Source organism: Achroia grisella, unplaced genomic scaffold (genome assembly GCF_030625045.1).
Source record: "Achroia grisella isolate CSIRO2021 unplaced genomic scaffold, CSIRO_AGI_Agris_v1 utg512, whole genome shotgun sequence".
Taxonomy (NCBI): Eukaryota; Metazoa; Arthropoda; class Insecta; order Lepidoptera; family Pyralidae; genus Achroia; species Achroia grisella.
Genome location: NW_026712906.1, coordinates 2,519,416 through 2,535,091, shown reverse-complemented (window position 1 = coordinate 2,535,091; position 15,676 = coordinate 2,519,416). Strand labels below are relative to the sequence as shown.

Sequence of the window (15,676 nt, the reverse complement as noted above, 5' to 3'; positions counted from 1 at the left end):
TTTTTCTACCACTCTCTAGGTAATCCTTCTTTTATATGAAAGCCCAATCTATATATATATAAAGAATATCTATTGAAGGCGAAGAGGATTATTAGTAATGGGGTCTAGTAGCCTTATTGCTAGCCATGTTAGGTCGACCTCCACACGGTCCGCCCTGGAAAACATCGTGATTCCTGGTGAAATTGCTACAATGGGCTAACTAACCTGACTTCACGCTCATCCTATCTACAACTGGTACCCCGCCAATGTTTAACGGTAGCGCAGGCAGGTGCATCATTTCATTATCACCTGTAAAAAAAATGTTCATTATAACAGGATCATTTATGTTTAAGAAAGTCTTTCCTCTGCTGCTGTAACTTCTGCTCTAACAACGTGATCTTCTCTTGTGCCTTGCCCGCCTCGCGGGTCATCGCTTGTATGGCTGAGTCTTTACGGGCCACTGCCACCTTCACCCTGATGATGAAAATATAATTATAAATTTGACGACCTCGGTGGTCTAGCGGTTTAGCTTACGGCTTTTGTTCCGATGGTCGAGGGTACAAATTCTGGCACGTTACAAATATTTGAATTCATGAGTATGATTGTTTGTATTGGTCAGGTATCAGTTGCCTAGTACCCATAGTAGACAAGCTGTGTCTACCTTGGTACTAGGCTTTCTGTAAAATGTTCAGGTGTATTATTATTATCAAATATAAGAAACTAAAATAAAATATTTTTTTCAGGTAATTTGAGAAACTAAAAAAACATGCACCTCTGTATTTCAATAACTCTTTCACCTGTAGCTAAGCTAAGCTATATAAGTAAGTAAATTAAAAATAAGCTTAAAAATCCAACTATTTTTATACCTATATAAAAAAATATATGTTATTGTTGTTAATGTGAATAGTATTTCATATATTTAAAGCTTTCCAGGATAAATCTAAACAAATTTCACTCACTTGGCGTACAGTTGATGCATCTGCTCTTCGTGTGTTCTCTTCATCTCTTCTATTTCCTTCTTGAGCGAGTCCACCTTGTCTCGCCACGCTTGGTCTATGCTAGCCCTTATTGCTTCCACCCTTTCTTCCAGTTGTGTATTTTTCTATTAAACACATTTTCGTAAATTATTACAAATATTAAACACAATTCTTAATTACTTGTGTACATATGCAGATTTTTTCTTGACATACAATGCAGCAGATTCACTAAGACATATTTTAATTTTATTTAAGTAATTGGAAAGTTATACTACTCATACATTCTCACTCCGAAGAACTAAGATGTCATGGCATGTCAACCTGCAATCTGTTCAACCTATTGTACTTGATTTCGCAGCGTTAACACTTCATTTTACATTTCATATTTCATAATTAGTTCGCATTTAGTAACCAAGAAGGCAACGTTCTCATTTATAATTAAGCAGATTAATTAACCATTTAAATACACAGTTTTAATCATCAGTATCTTTTAATACTTTCGATACAACGCGAACATTAGTCCTTCGAGCCGGATCTCTGATATTAGATCACAGCAAGCTTATATCAGAGATCCGGCTCGAAGGACAACCGCTAAGTAGCGGTTTGCTTTGTAAGTGTTGAGAGGTGCAAATTACAAAATAATACTAAGTAACCTACCTCTATTAACACTTTATTTCTAGTTTCCAATTGAGACACCGCTACTTCTAATTCTGCACCTGAAACACATATATTATTTCTTTTAATTTGAATTTTTGTTTTTATGTTCACGTAAGGATTGCTTTGTTCTTTTTTTAACATACATCGATCCTCGGTCGTGCGTACGCGCGCCTGCGCATCTTGGTAGCGCCGCAACGTTGCTTGTTCCGTTTCCGCCAATTCCTTCAATTCAGCTTCGTATTGTTCCTTATTTCTCCTAAAACAGTAGGAAAGTTCGGGATATTTAATAAAGAAAGATGGCACATATTTACACATCTAGTTCCAAACTATATATTAGGAATACCATATAATTTCTAGACATATTTCAATAGCATGTTTATCTTTTAAAAAACTACTTATTTTGGTAAATAAATATATAACATATGTAAGAAAACACATAGCAATATAGTTAGTATTGCTATGTGTTTTCTTACAACAATGGAATGGAATGTGTTGGGTTCGAACCGGCGACCGCCGGAAGTAAATCAGTGTGCAAAACTAATGTACCACAAACAGAGGTAGTCAAATCGTCGGTTTAGCAATGTCCACTTGATGGTAAGTGACAACCATCGTCTATATATTATACATGTACATCAGGTACACATTTGACAATACTAAGGTGCTCCGGATACCTAATGACTTATACGTAGGTATAAGTCATTAGGTATCCGTATCTGTTCGGCATAAATGCATATGCTATACCTTATTGCTTCCTGTAGATCTTTCCGTCCTGCTTGTGCTTCTGCCTCCATGCTATCAATTGCACGCTCTATCTCTCTATCTCTTTCCTGCTTATGCTGTGTAGATATCTCCATCACTTTTCGTTTCAGCACCACCTGTTGTTCCGCTTCGAAATCTCGCTTGTACTGCTCAAATTGTTCTTGCATCTCTTTCTCCCTCTCTTTCATTTGTTCCTGTTTGGAATTGAATGTATTTTTTATATTAATAAACTCCAATTACATTTATATATATATATATATATATATATATATATATATATATATGTGTACTTTTAGGTACTAATAGGCTAAATCCTCCTTTTGAGGTATCCTTTATTGAAAAATTTCTAACTTACTTCTAATTTTTCCTTCTCCTGTGAAATATATAATTCTAGTTGAGACTTCTTTTCTTCTAATAACTTTTCCTCTTCTTCTTTCCATTTCTCTGCAATTTGAGATTATTTAAACAACTTATGGCTTATGTGGAGTAATTTTAAAGGTTATTTTGTCGTCTCTTAATACAATAATTTTTTTAACATAACTGTACGAGCTCTTTATAGGGGTTGTTCCTACACTTGTTGATAATGATAATTGATAGTGATAATAATAATCTACGGGGATGATAAATAAAAGACACGTCCCGTAGTGAGCGCTTGATGTTATACACTGATTTATTGTATAGTAATTTATTTATAGTAAAATGATATATGCTACGTAAGTGATAATTTATAAGTATATTATTATTATGGTACGGTGTTCCGTAAACTCTTGTTTCGACATTCTTTTTTCTAGAACCTATTGCTTGTGACGTAGTCTATTTATATTCGTTCTTCTAATGTTGAGACTTAAATTGTAGCGACTGGGCTGCTCTAATCACTATGACTGATTAATTTGTTCCTCAATTGACTATATACTTAAACATTAAGAGTGTATCTTGTGAACTAATGCTATTTGGTAGTCTGTATTCACAAGAAATTTTAAAGAACTTACGTGTAAAAGTAGCTATTGTCATCTTAAACACACCCACACACACTCGCACATACTTGCGCACTAACAAATATAATAATTATTATTTTTTGTCGTATAAGTATTATATGACAATGAAAAGTGTGCTACCCACCTGCGCTAACGGTTTACGCTGGCGGGGCAACAGTGGAAAATGACAATGAGGTCAGGTCAGTTAGCCCATCGTGATAAATTTAACAGGAATTCATGACGATGGTTTCCAGGAGGAATCACGTAGATGTTAATCAGACATGGTACATTGCTAGTAATGAGGTGAAGAGTCAACATTACTAACAATCGGCAATTTCCTTCCCCTCTATTAGGTACCAATGTTACTTTGACTGTTACACTTGACTTCCACGATTAAGCATAGCTTAGTATGGTTTCATAGTTGAAATATTACGTAAATTGTCCAAAATTATAAGTTATTCTTAGTCTTAAAAAAACGGTTTCCGCCTACGATCAGGTGAGGCAATATATAGTTAGCCATACCGAATGAATTTTTAAAAATGGAGTATTATTCTTAAAAAAACGGTTACCTCTTACCTCTTACCATCAGCAGAAAGATACGGATGTTTGCCATTAGAATTAAATACAAAAATATGAATATTCACCGATGTGTTCCCTTTGCGTGCGTTCTCGCTCGCTGACGTCGGCGGCATTTCTCTCGGCTTGTGCTCTCATCTCGCCCACCAGCCGCGATCGCTGCTCCTGGTACGTCAGCTCCAACTCCAGGATCTGCTTCTCCATTCTGACACAATCCGACCACACTTGTTAATAAGGATGGGATGCTTATTTCTAATTAAACGGAGGAGAACGAAGATTTTTAGTAATGATGAATGATTGATGATCCCATTGCTAGCCATGTACCATGCCATGTTGACCTCCTCGTGGTTCCTCCTGGGAGCCATCGTGATAATTTACTTGTGAATTTGTCACGATGTGCGAATTAACCGACTTCATACTTATGCTATCATAGTCCACTGGTGTCCCGCCAGCGTAAACCGTTATCGGAGCCATTCCATCATCTACGATTAAAAATAAAATCCACGCTAAAAAAAATATTCTGATGTTTCTAGATGCGAATGATGATGTATTCCGCCTGAAGAGGGAACGTCTGGCCTAATTATATGTACTCTTCATGTACAACAAAAGGGATTCACGTAGATGGACGACATATGCCAATAATATTAAAATAAACATGAATAAATCTGACTATAGACATAACATTGCTGGTAGATAGAACGAAAAATAACAATAATAAAAATTCATTCAAAAATTTAAGAAAGCTAAGAAGTTGGGGCTAACTGTCCTGACCTCATGCTCATATTATCATCCACCACTGGTGCCCCATCCGCATAAACCGTTAGCGCAGATCGGTGGACCATTCCACTACCATCTATAAAAATGCTAAGAAGTTACTGTCAACAGTACCTGGAGCTGGCCAGCTGTCGTTCCTTGACCAGCGCGTCCTCCTTCTCCTGTTCGAGGGTCCGCCGCAGTTCCTCGAGCTGCGCGGTGTGCTGCGCCTGCGCGCGACCACTCTGCTCTGCGTGGAACATCTTCAGATCCGACACCTCCTTCTGCTGACGTTCTGCCATCTCCCGCAATTCACCTTCCAATCCTTTTACGGTTAATTCCTGATGACATTACACGTGTAACGTTTGATAATTGCAGGTTGCATAATAATAATAATAGATTAATAACTTTGAAACATTTTTTTTATAAAATTACACTACTCATTCGAAAATCAAACTCACAACAAGAAGAACGAGAATAAACTTTAGTGTTGCTCTTTTAAATAAATGTTGTTTAGCAGTAGCGATTCCTCCAAATCATTGTGATAATCTCCTGGTGAATTTACCACGATGGGCTAACTGACCTGACCTTATACTCATCATATCTTCCTCCACTGGTGCCCAGCCAGCGTAAACCTTTAGCGTAGACGATCCAATACTATCAACCGAGTTTGAGATAAAAAAAAATATACCTTAATTTTCTCAGCCTTTTGCCGTACCCAGCGTTGTCGGGCAACCTGCAAAATTATTACATTTAGTTAACTATACCATCTGGGAAAACTGTCATGAACTGATATTAATATTTGAAGTACTGTTATAAATGAAATAAAGTTTTTAGAATCATTATTAAATAATGTATAGGATGTAACGGAATATTTAGTATGATTTTATTATTTATTTATGAGCTTCAGATATTTCAAAGCTATTACAAGCTTCCTGGTCACAAAGGGACTGTCAATAACCCACTTCGAACCCATAGCCATACCATTCTCGCGGTCATATTGGCTACTGCGACAGTGGACATCTGCAGTGTCGACTGTCAATAGTCGATAGCTCATTAATATCATAATCCCAGTAAATGTACAATTACATGTGTAGAATGTTGTGATCACCTGCTGAGCGGCGGCCATTTTGTCGTGTTGGTTTCTCAATTCCAACTTATACCGCTCTTCAAGCGCTTGTGCTGACCGTTTCCAGCGCTCTTCAAGTGAACGCCTCTCGTCCACTAGCTGCTCAATACGATGATTCAGGGTTTTCTTGTCATTTATTAGCTGTAGACATACAAAAAAATTGAAGTATATAATGCATATTTGTGCATAAATATAAATTTACAGATAAATTATACAAAATTAAAAAAAAAATAATCTACTCATATTAATTTATTTACGTAAAAATAATTTCTATGCATTTTTAATTAAGTATGTTTGAAAATTCAGTAGGTATTGTATATTTTCTTACGGCTTTGGTAGGTTTAGAATGCCACCATATTTATGATAGACGTGGGTTTGAATATCGCAGGATATGGGTGTACATTTGTATGTTCATGAGTATAACTGTTTATTGTATATGTATATCCCATCAAAAACATAAATGTGAAATGATAGCCGAGTTTAATATTATAATATATGCCTTGATTGTTGACTTCTACGACAAAAGAGATGAGATCTAAATGGGTGCCAAGTTCAATGGTCTGTCCTGAAATGTATTTATAAGAATATAAAATATCATTTCTTCTTATAACTTAGGATAATATACTGTAGCCTAAGGTCTAACTTGGCCAGTTCTCATATACCAATTATTACTTTCGATTGCTAGTTACTACTAATATTAAAATAGGGACCGACAAGTAACATGTTTAGAACTTGCGAAGGCTACAGTATATTTCGTATATGAAAACTAGCCAAGTTAGACCTTAGGCTACAGTATATTATCCTAAGTTATAAGAAGAAATGATATTTTATATTCTTATAAATACATTTCAGGACAGACCATTGAACTTGGCACCCATTTAGATCTCATCTCTTTTGTCGTAGAAGTCAACAATCAAGGCATATATTATAATATTAAACTCGGCTATCATTTCACATTTATGTTTTTGATGGGATATCATTACTTTTTGTACATAAATTATACGAGGTACTTATTTATAACTAAATTAATACCAAATTATTTTTGATAAATTACTGTATTTTCGTATATTTACGGGGTATAATTGTCTTTTTTTTGTGTTATTTTCTATATTTTCTTGTAACTTTTAAATGTTCAAGTGCAATGCCAATTCAGGAATTTTTGGGCAAATCGGGGCAGTATAACGTCCACAGATGGTTGTACTCTACAATAGAGCTCTCGTGACTTGGATCTAAATTGTTAAGACGTACACCATCTAAGGTTTTACCTCTGGAGAGTCCAACGTAAACCTGCCCTTTATTAAATATAGAGGAGCCTATGTTGAGAAGAGGACTGCCAAAACTAAGGCCTTGTGATTTGTGGATAGTAATAGCATATGTTAAGCAAATACGGAATTGTTCTCTTTCAACATATACATTATTTAATATCTGAAACTTCGTATTGACACGTTCTAGTTCATAAAGACGATTATGTAACAAATTAACTGTTATCTATTGAATTCTCAAGAAAACAATTTGTTACCAATGAGTTCTCATTCTCGCGTTAACTATACATTCCTACTTATAACTGTACTAAAATTATAATTAATTTTTGGTTTAAACTATTATCTATACCATACGTATTTACTAAAACAATGTAATAATAATATAACCACAAATATATATGTATAATTTAAGAAAACTATGAATTTCGTAGCATAAATACCAACCTTATAGGTTAGTTCAACGTTTTATCGCACCGCTCCCACACGGCGCCGTGGCGCCCTATACCGATATGCCTATTATTTAATAATTATTTATAAAAATAATAATCTTACACTATCGATGTGCGCTAAATATTGAAACAATAATTAATACGAAATCTCAGTTAATAACATAATAAATACAAAATTCGACTATACTCCTAGTTATAAGTACGAGTATATTTTAGACAGAATCTAAATTATAGCAACTAGTGTTTACCGCTCAATGCAATATTTGAAGTTTGCTAGTTATCGACACTGATGTGAAGGGGTCAACGTAAATTGGTGGCTATCGACGTTTTCATAGAATTTTAGTATTCGTCCAGTATAAGTTGAAATAGAATCAATTAAAGTGAAAAATTGTAGTAAAATGATAACAATTTACCAGTTTCAGTTTTTCCTTTATATTCACCTAATTACCTATCTGCATGCCAAATTTGAACTTCCTAGGTCATCTGGAAGTGGGTTATAATTTTGATCTATAGTTGATCAGTGATAAAAATGACGATTTTTGGACATTAATATCTAAATAACCGTTTGAGATATGTTTATGAAATTTGGAACACATATTTATCTCGTAAGTCTCAATATATGAACCAAATTTGACAGGTTTATGTAAAAGAGTTTTTGAGTTATGAGGGGGTCAAAAGTGGCTCCAAATGGTTCGTGTAAATATACACACGGTGCTGCTAGCCAGTTTACTTGAAACTCGGCTTGACACGCTACCGCGTGTCTAGATTGCGTATTATGTATATATTTATTTGTATGAGTTGTCTAGTACCCATAATATAAACTCTGCTTAGTTTGGGACTAGACTAGATGGTGCTGTGTGAATTATCCTTAGATATTATGGGTTGAAGTCACCCAATATGGATTAAGTGTATACCTGGTCAATGAAGTTCTGGTGGCGTTTAATCGTCTCCTCGCACTCCTGCTTCACCTTAGACACGTTGCGCAATGACTGCTTCTCCAGGTTACTCACTTTACTGGCCATCTATAATGTGTATAAAATCTTATATATAAAATTCTCGAGTCACAATGTTAGTTACCATACTCCTCCGCTTGATCGATTTTTATGAAATTTTATATGCATATTCAGTAGATCTGAGAATCGGCTACTATCTATTTTTCATACCCTTAAGTGATAAGTGTCGGCCACACCTAACATTTATTTCTTGGACCATTTATTTTTTGTTTTTTTTTTTATAACGTAAGATTAAAAAATAAATACAACCTTAAATTTACACCCTTCTATCACCAACTCCTATTTTTTAATAGCGATTTTAATTTATATGACATAATAACGGCGTCAGCTAGTAAAACTATTTACCATAACTTAGATTTTTTTAGAACACTTTTGGCCGCAGCCTTTTCAGCTTCCCCTATTGATAGGGGGCGGGTGCTGGCGTCACTACAAATCTGCGAAGGACTTTGGAGTGGCTGAATGCCAACTCCTGCCTGACGGATACGACCATAATCTAAGGGCACCGCTTTGGGTTGTAACCTTGGCTCCAGGAGTGCTAATTCCGATACTCGTTTGAATTGGACGGGGAGTTAGTTGGAACGAGACAATATTCCGCAGTATGTATTTGAAGATACTTATTTAGATAACTTGAAAAACATAACGTAAAACATTTTTATTATATTAGTTTATAAAAACGAATGTATTATAATATATTTGTTCAACCGTTTAGTCTAGTGTAGTAACTATTAGACAGACAGACAGACACTTTATGGATAAGTAACAATTTTATGTAAGAAAACGTATGGCTGATATGCATTAGCAACAGTTCAAGTAATTCAAAAGTCATCATGTCATGACGGTATTGGTACATAAAAATGTGGGTTATAATAAATAATTTTAGTGTTTCCATCACAGACAAAGGACTTTCAATCTACCTAACTAAAAAAAAATACCTGTTCTTTATGGTTGGCGAGGCTCTCCTGCAACAAAGCGATGCAGCACGATCTCTCCTCGAGCTGAAGTGATGCTGTAACCAGTCGCTGCGCGAGCTCCGTTTGCGGTAATTTTAGTAGTAGTTCCAGTCTGAATATAATTATTAAATCAATTAATTTATTGTGTAAATTCTGGTATTACCTCTGTAGTTGTTATCAGGTGGAGCTATTTAGGATCATTGACCTCAAAAATTGATGTTAATATAGATATTCAGAAGTCAATGATGAAATTTTGTCTTATAAATTTTCTCCACTAACATCCATGGATGTCGAACGCTCCTTTTCAATATATATGTGTTAGATGTATAACGAAATAGATTATAATTAGAACATTTTGAAAAAAATATGGTGATTTATTTTAACTCAAGTAATACTCAGTCTTCTAGTCAACCTGAAGACCAATAATTAAACTATTGACTTTTTTTGTTTCAATAAGTAAATTATTGTTTAAATGTGTTAGATATTCTAATTAAGATTTTATTTTAGTCAAATACAAATAGTTTGTTCTTTTCAATCTTGTTCCGATTTATGAGGCACAAATAATTTGTGTCAATTCCATAGATATTTCTATTATTCTTATAAAAAAAAATATATAAAAAATATAAAAAAGTATTACACTATAAACAACTTACTTTGGTACAGTTTGAGGTGTGGTACTAGTTACTACTGATAACGCAGCATTAGCGCTTTGTTCCACCTTTTCCAGAAATTCGAAAATCTCCCTGGAAGTATTAAATGAATTTCATAAGTAAAAGATACCTTAATAAGATTTTAACACTTGCTTAATGAAGTTGGATGGGAGAAGAAATTTGATATTGGTTGGGTTAAAGAAATTGTGATTTTTTCCGCATTTAAATAAATGAGCTTTAACAGTTTAAAGAATTTAAGTATTAATACTGCGTATTAATGCGTAGAATAAAGAAGAAGAATTTGGAAATTATAATTGAGCCTTGAAAGAATGATTGTAGTTAATAAAATCAAGGTAGGAAAAAACTAACATAAAGTTATCTTTAGTTGCTGTATCCTCTTCTTGTGTATTTTCTGAAGGGTTAGGCATGTCAACACTAACTGTTGAGACTGGATTGTCCCCGTAACTCTCGATTTCTTTCAACATCGAATAAATATCAAACACCGTAGAATTTGTGTTCAATTCTTTTGGTTTTGATTCTTCATTTCCTGTTTTGGAAGGAGTTGGTTGTGTGTAATCATTTTTTTCAATAGTAGACTCATCTCCATGCGATTTAGGATCAGAATTTACATGGGTTATTATAGGAGGTTCCACTTCATTTATTTCCAGAATTCTTGGAGAAGGTGCAGACAGAGACATCCAAGAATCAATATCTTTGTCATTCTGTACACTCTCAATTCTAGCGCTCAAAGGCACACGTGCACTGTAATTTGTTTTTTGAGTCTGATTTCTAATATTCACTGGAATAGTAGACTTAACATTACTTTTAGAATTCCTATTATTCCACTCTTGTTTAAATGTGGAACTCTCCCCAAACTTCGTACTTATGTTGTCTAATTTTCTATCAGTTTTTCTAAGGTTTTTAGGAATACCCTGGTAACCCTTGGTATAATCTCCTTCTTTTACTTTTAAATAATTTTGTATTAATTCCTTAGTGGATACTTTGGATATATCTCTACTATTATTGTCAAGAGAGTTATTTGTATCTGTATTCTTTGCAGTTTCACCAGCAACATCAGAACTTTCTCGTGATTCATCACTACAGTCTTTCTTGTCTTCTATAAAAGGACCTGATGGTTCAAACATTTTGTCAATATTCAATGGTGTTGGAGAAATTGGATCCGTTTTTATGTCTTTCAATGTTAACTTGTGTAAACTGTTAATGGCCTCTAATTCTTTTTTATAATCTTCAATAACTTTTGATGTGTATGCTTTCGTGCTGCTATTCCTTAAATATGATGGATATTCCAAATTTTCTGTTTGTTTTTCAGGTTTCACACCATCTATAATTTCATTAGTTGAAGGGACATTGTTAGTGTTTTCTTTATTTGGCGAATTTTGGGGAGGCAAAGCTTGATGACCTTCTTTTTGTAAGAAAAAATCTTTGTATAGTAAACGACTATGATTCAGAGGTTCTGTCCATTGTGATTTTTTGTCCAATGGATAAGTTTTATGATAGCCTTTATCATTACTATTTGTTGAAACGCTATCCAAACTTTTAGGCTGGTCTTCTATTTTATTGTAAGACTTAGATTTTTTTAATAATGATGAAGACGGCAGAGAATAGGTTTGACCATAATTTTTATTATCATTTGCTGCACTATCTGGATAACCTGAATCTTTAGAAGATGAATCAGTATATATTACTGTGCTAGACATTTTGGATTTATAAGGGTCTAGAGGGTTTATGTGGAAATCATCATAAAAGCTACTATATGTTCTTGGTTCATAGTTCTGAGATTTCGTATAATCTTCCTTGTCAATTACATATGTATTTCTTCCTGTAAAATTTTCCTCAGTATCACCCTCTTTAATATTCCTAGGCTGATCTAATGAGTTTTCTGGAGACAAACTGGGCATATGCTGGGATGGGATACTCTCCAAGTCCTGTGTTGACTCTTCTTCTACAAGAGATAGTTGTTGTTTGGTAAGTGTCAGGCGTTTAGAATATTTATCAATAGCTTCTTCAACCTCTGCTTGTAAATTATTAGGACCAAAAGAGATGCAATCTGATAAACCACATTCAATTGCTTTGCTCTCAGCATCTAGAGGTACAAAATAAGATTCATAAGCTCTACTTTTAAAATGAGTGGCACCATGATCATACATTGCCTCATTTCTAGTAGGTGACTGTATCCTTAATGGCCTCTCTGTTATTTTAATCTCCAATCCATAGTCAGGATTGTTTTTCTCTTCATATGTATTGGTGTCCATAACTTTACGACCTTTTTTCACTATGTTTCTGTATTTCAAAATAGTTTTTGGGTTTGTAATCTTTGGTTTTGGACTAGATTGAGCCCTCACTTTGATTTTAGTTCCTAAGCTGATAAAGGTGTCTTCAGAACCATAATCAGAAGCATTACTACATACTTCTTTGTCTTTTTTAAATTCCTGATTGTTAGCTGATGTTGTGACGCCAAATAGATCAGTGGTAGGTGGTACTATCTTAACATGGGTTGGCGAGTCTGAAATTTATATAGAATATAAATTATTATCAGTTTCCACTTTCAAAGAATATTATTATATCAATTAATAAATTAGTCTAGGTAATCTAATTAGTTAATTTAGAATTTAGTTTAAGAGTAGACTATATAAATTTAGAAAACCTGTTCTAAAATGTATTTAATTATAAATATATATATTCGCACCACATATAATGCAGTCACTTTCTGGAGACTTTATGACAAGTAAGTAATATTTACTATTTTTTAAAATAAACACTAATAATCTTATAAGTATGTATGCAAAGTTAATAAACTTGAAAAATATATATATACCATGACAGCAACAATTGTATTGTCTCCTTAGCACTCACACTCTGATAAAGACTCAGCTTGAAAAAGACTTCCAGTTGAAGACATAACAATTGCAGCTAAGATGAGCACATACTTAAACATACTTCATTAAATTTCCATAAATTGTTATAAAAATATTAGTATAAAAATGAACATCAGTTATACAAATAATACAAACATACTCTTATAAGATTGGATTAAATCAGCAGTAAATGTTTTCAAGAAACTCCTTGTTGATGGCGACCGCTCCTTAGTATCAGCCGAAAATGGTCTTTTGTATCTTTCCGGAATATCCTAGGAAAATGTAATATTATTTCAATCATGTACACCATTTTTACAAGAGAATAAAAATATTGTTATATTAATTTAATATCTATACAGTAATATATTTACTGCTTAACAATTAGATATATTAGAAATACAAAATTAGACTATAAAGGCATTTAAGACGGTTATAGTTGGCTGGAATATTTTCAGTAAATGATTGCTTTATGATCGTTATTTGGAAAAATGTTATTTAATTTTTTTCCGGATATTAATCCATATTATGTTAGTGAACACTACTGACTGTTAGTGAATACCAATTATCTGTGGTGAATACTAACATAAATTATATTAGTATAATGTTAACAATATATATATATATATATAGATGTTATACTATTACACAATACAGAAAAAAATACATATTATACAATTATTACCGGCGTGAAAGAAGTGTTCTGAAGTGCAGATCGTGGTCTATTTCTTATATTCTTTTTATCGTCTCTTTTCTTACTCCGATAAGAAAGGTTTACCGGTGACCCAAGCAATCGGAGGGTTGGATTCTCTTTCGACATTTCAAACACATTCCAACTGCAAAACAAATGAAAAGGCTTCGCACATTAATAAAAATATAACAATCCAACATTCGAAAAGAATTGGCTTCGTTTGTTTGTTGTTATTAGACAATACCCGTTGCTTAGCAACTGCTGACAACTCATGCTCTGACTCTGTGCCACAGATCAAAAATACTACTCTGTGCTGCTTCCAATGACACCTGTCCGCAGAGCTATAATAATTTTGCCATTGCCATTTCTAAAATAATCTACTAAAATAGTAATTAAACTTCATTTCTTATAAAAATATATTCCGCTTATAATAGTAAAACAATCTTTTGTTATATAATTCATGACACTATTATTACGAAAATAAAAATTAGTAATGTTTTATACACATTGTATAAGAGAAATAACATTTCTCAGTGTTATAATAAAACGCAATATATGTCGTCAGCGATAAAAATACAAGGGTTCATGTATCAACCGAATGAAAAATGTACCGTTCGAGTTTCTGCGTCGGCGTAACGATATAGAGTCGTAGTTGGCTAGTTGGACCTTGAAGGGTATTTTGATCGTACCTTATTACGGCGTAGAGACGTAACTCGTTCTTTATTGTGAATCATTTGTGCGATATATTATTTATTTATTGATTTTGTGATATAAATTGCTTGGTTTTTTTTAAATTGTGTATATAAAAACGACGTAAACATGTTCAGCGGAATCGCAGGTGAGTTTTATAAGTCTAGTATAGGAATTATTAAGTAACAAGTTTAAAAATATTTACGTAAATTCCAATTATATTAAAAAATAATGCTATAAAAATAGCTAAAATAGATCCCATTTTATAATTGGAATTATACTAATTACCTTCTAATAAAAATACTATTTTTGTAGAGAACAAATTAATTTATTGTCTTATTTCCGCATGTACACCATAGTTATAGTATTCGCATACTAATTTACCTAACTAGTGATTTAATACAATATTTGCATTGATTACTTTTATACAAGTACATAGAGTAGTAGTTCAGTAGTAGTAGACAAATAGCAATTTTATTATTACTTACTATTTTTTTCTTAACTTATGTGTATTACCCTACAAGTAAAATAAAATAGTTTTTCATTTTATACGCCAGAGTAGTTTAGTTTTCTTACAATTACGTAAATAGCACAATTTTTTTTCACTTTTATACTCTTTGTACCTTTTGAAATTATTCATATTAAAGGTCAGACGGGTCGCATACGGAATGCCTTGACCAGTGACCATATATTTTACTATGTAGTACTTATACCTACAGACAATAACACAACAGGTATATCAATATGTTATGCAGTTGTAATATATTTATAATCTATCTACTATTGGCTATATAAATACATAATACAACAGAAAAAATATTAATTTTCATAAAATAAATTTTATTTCAAAAAAGTAGTTGCGTGATCTGAGAACAAAGAAATATTTCATATTACAACCAAGTTCGAGATCTGCTAATTTAGAATAGTATTGTACATTGTTTCGCATACAGAATAATGATAGTATCACTGTGTTTTCATTGTTATACTTCCATTTTATATAAAACTAGCACCCGCGACTTCGTCCGCGTGGAATTTAACTTTATTTTTCTAAAATAAAAGTAGCTCTAAGTTACTTACGACTTTTTAAAATTATTTTTGTCCGGTTTGTTTTGAAGGTAGGCCATCCCCATATGCATCTTTAAAGAGTCATGTTCAAAAATGATTGTCTACTCTAACAAAATAGTGTTTTATTACTATGGTAATAGGGGCCCCCTTATCCTAACGTGCCCAGGGCTTCTAATAGGTAAAAGACGGCCCTGAAGTTACTCTTTTTACATCAGCTACTTGCCAATAA

General features: G+C 33.2%; 2 protein-coding genes across 25 annotated transcripts in view; one reads left to right on the top strand and one right to left on the bottom strand.

The window, feature by feature from the left end:
* Positions 1 to 83: 83 nt before the first annotated feature.
* Positions 84 to 13,958, bottom strand: LOC131846696 (centrosomal protein of 131 kDa). The gene is made up of 17 exons (XM_059196064.1): positions 13,937 to 13,958; positions 13,687 to 13,837; positions 13,165 to 13,276; positions 10,498 to 12,652; positions 10,132 to 10,221; positions 9,461 to 9,590; positions 8,430 to 8,537; positions 5,787 to 5,945; positions 5,367 to 5,411; positions 4,811 to 5,016; positions 3,991 to 4,127; positions 2,728 to 2,816; positions 2,355 to 2,566; positions 1,757 to 1,869; positions 1,614 to 1,672; positions 939 to 1,081; positions 84 to 453 (listed from the first exon to the last, which is right to left on the bottom strand). The coding sequence occupies exons 2-17, from the start codon at positions 13,819 to 13,821 to the stop codon at positions 318 to 320; spliced, it is 4,029 nt and encodes a 1,342-aa protein (XP_059052047.1). The 5' UTR covers positions 13,822 to 13,837; positions 13,937 to 13,958; the 3' UTR covers positions 84 to 317.
* A 345-nt stretch (positions 13,959 to 14,303) lies between these two features.
* LOC131846687 (perilipin-4) overlaps positions 14,304 to 15,676 on the top strand; it is a 30,826-nt gene continuing 29,453 nt past the window's right edge. For all 24 annotated transcript variants that reach the window (XM_059196053.1, XM_059196033.1, XM_059196037.1 and 21 more), the window contains exon 1: positions 14,304 to 14,530. In XM_059196053.1, coding sequence (XP_059052036.1) covers positions 14,512 to 14,530 — 19 coding nt within the window. In that variant the 5' untranslated portion in view covers positions 14,304 to 14,511. The remainder of the gene's footprint in view (positions 14,531 to 15,676) is intronic.

Bases quoted from the DNA above. Each gene is read 5' to 3' on its own strand.
- LOC131846696 (XM_059196064.1), bottom strand. From the start codon at position 13,821: ATGTCGAAAGAGAATCCAACCCTCCGATTGCTTGGGTCACCGGTAAAC. The intron at 9,591-10,131 runs GTAAGTTGTTTA...AATTATATTCAG, and splicing joins ACACCTCAAACTGTACCAAA to ACTGGAACTACTACTAAAAT. The intron at 1,082-1,613 runs GTAGGTTACTTA...TGTGTTTAATAG, and splicing joins GAAATAAAGTGTTAATAGAG to AAAAATACACAACTGGAAGA.